The 1,571-nt window shown below is 41.2% G+C and overlaps 1 protein-coding gene across 1 annotated transcript; it reads left to right on the forward strand.

Moving 5' to 3' along the window:
* Positions 1-536: 536 nt before the first annotated feature.
* Positions 537-1,561, forward strand: LOC106900723 (anaphase-promoting complex subunit 1-like; the record flags this gene model as incomplete). Its single annotated transcript, XM_014962864.1, has 2 exons — positions 537-781; positions 1,290-1,561. Coding segments are annotated over exons 1-2 (492 nt in total), but the record flags the coding sequence as incomplete, so codon positions are not given.
* Between the last annotated feature and the right edge of the window lie 10 nt (positions 1,562-1,571).

Raw genomic sequence — 1,571 nt, forward strand, 5'->3', positions numbered from 1 at the left:
ATTACCCCCTTCCTGCTTCTTTATTCACTTATTTTGAGGGTGTTAAATGTATCTTCTTTAACAAACAAAAGGAAAAAAACCAGACTTCAGAACATCATTAACATGTAAAGCACTCTGCAGAAGCAGGAAGCTAAAAAGCTAAAGGAATGTATCAGATCATTGTCTGACCTACCTAACAAGCTGAGTAATCTGACAAGTCTAGAAAGTGTTTCCAGAGTAAATCATAGAGAATTGTGGTCAGCATTCTTGGAAGCACATTATTAATTCTGTACCTAGGTTATTACTAGATGTGATCACTAGTCATAGCAAGATCCCATACGGCAATCACCTTTCTTTTTGCTTTCTCCTTTCGCCTTGTTTCTGATATGGCCGCTAAATTGTCCGTAGCGCAGATTTGTTTAACAAGCACCTAGCTTTAAGGGAAAAATAGTGGCAAGTTTCAAATTGCTGTCAGCTAAAGTATATCTTTGAGGTTAATCTTTCAAGGACCAAAGATTTAATTCAAAAGTGTGGCCTACCAAAAAAGGAAAGAACGTGTTACCTCGTAGTCAGGGAAAAAAAATGCCAGTGCCTGTTGTCTGTAGGTTCATTTTATATCATGTATTTGGAAAAATGTTCTGTATTAAGCAATTGGCTTGGTTTTCCTTTCACCTCCCCACCAGGTTGTTACAGCTGTGCCAGCGAACCATGGCACTACCTGTTGGACGAGGAATGTTCACTTTGTTCTCATACCACCCTGTCCCAACAGAGCAGTTACCCATCCCTAAGCTGAACCTAACTGGTATGTTGGACGGTGTTTTCTTCCAAAGAAATTCAGTGTTTAACAGAACATGATGGAGTTTCTTTCCATTGTTATCCTGTTTCTTCCTGAACCTCTTGTAGTTTTTGTAGTGTCTTTCTGCAGAGAGTTTCATAGCTTAAGCGTGCTTTTTGTGAAGATGTGACTCTTTTTGCTTTGAATCTGCTGCTTGCTGTTTCTTCTGGAATGGTCACTATTGGTTACTATCTAACATTGAGACTTTATAACAGATATATTCTAAGAGAAGTGAAAAAATTGCCTGATAGCTGGCCCGTCTTGGAGTCATGCAAGTCCACATTGCTCGTTTATCTAGGATACTGTGTTTTCTCCCTTCTGATGTGCCTGAATATACCTGATGCTGTCTCGGATAAGAAGCCTTACCTAATGTGCTGTCAGTGTTTATTCACGTAGCACCCAACTGAAGTTGAGAGGTGTTTTTGAAGCAGTTTGGAATCACCTAATTGCTTTTAATGATTTTTGTTGTGGGCAGGCCGAGCTCCTCCTAGGAACACCACTGTTGATCTGAACAGTGGGAATATCGATGTGCCTCCTAACATGGCTTGCTGGGCCAGCTTTCACAACGGAGTGGCTGCTGGCCTGAAGATAGCACCTGCTTCACAGATAGACTCTGCCTGGATTGTTTATAACAAGCCCAAAATTGCCGAACTAGCAAATGAATACGCAGGCTTCCTCATGGCTCTGGGTCTCAACGGGCACCTCACAAAACTTGCTACGCTCAATATACATGACTACCTAACAAAGGTGAGACCTT

Source organism: Calidris pugnax, unplaced genomic scaffold, assembly GCF_001431845.1.
Source record: "Calidris pugnax isolate Ruff unplaced genomic scaffold, ASM143184v1 C14807502, whole genome shotgun sequence".
In the NCBI taxonomy this organism is placed as follows: domain Eukaryota; kingdom Metazoa; phylum Chordata; class Aves; order Charadriiformes; family Scolopacidae; genus Calidris; species Calidris pugnax.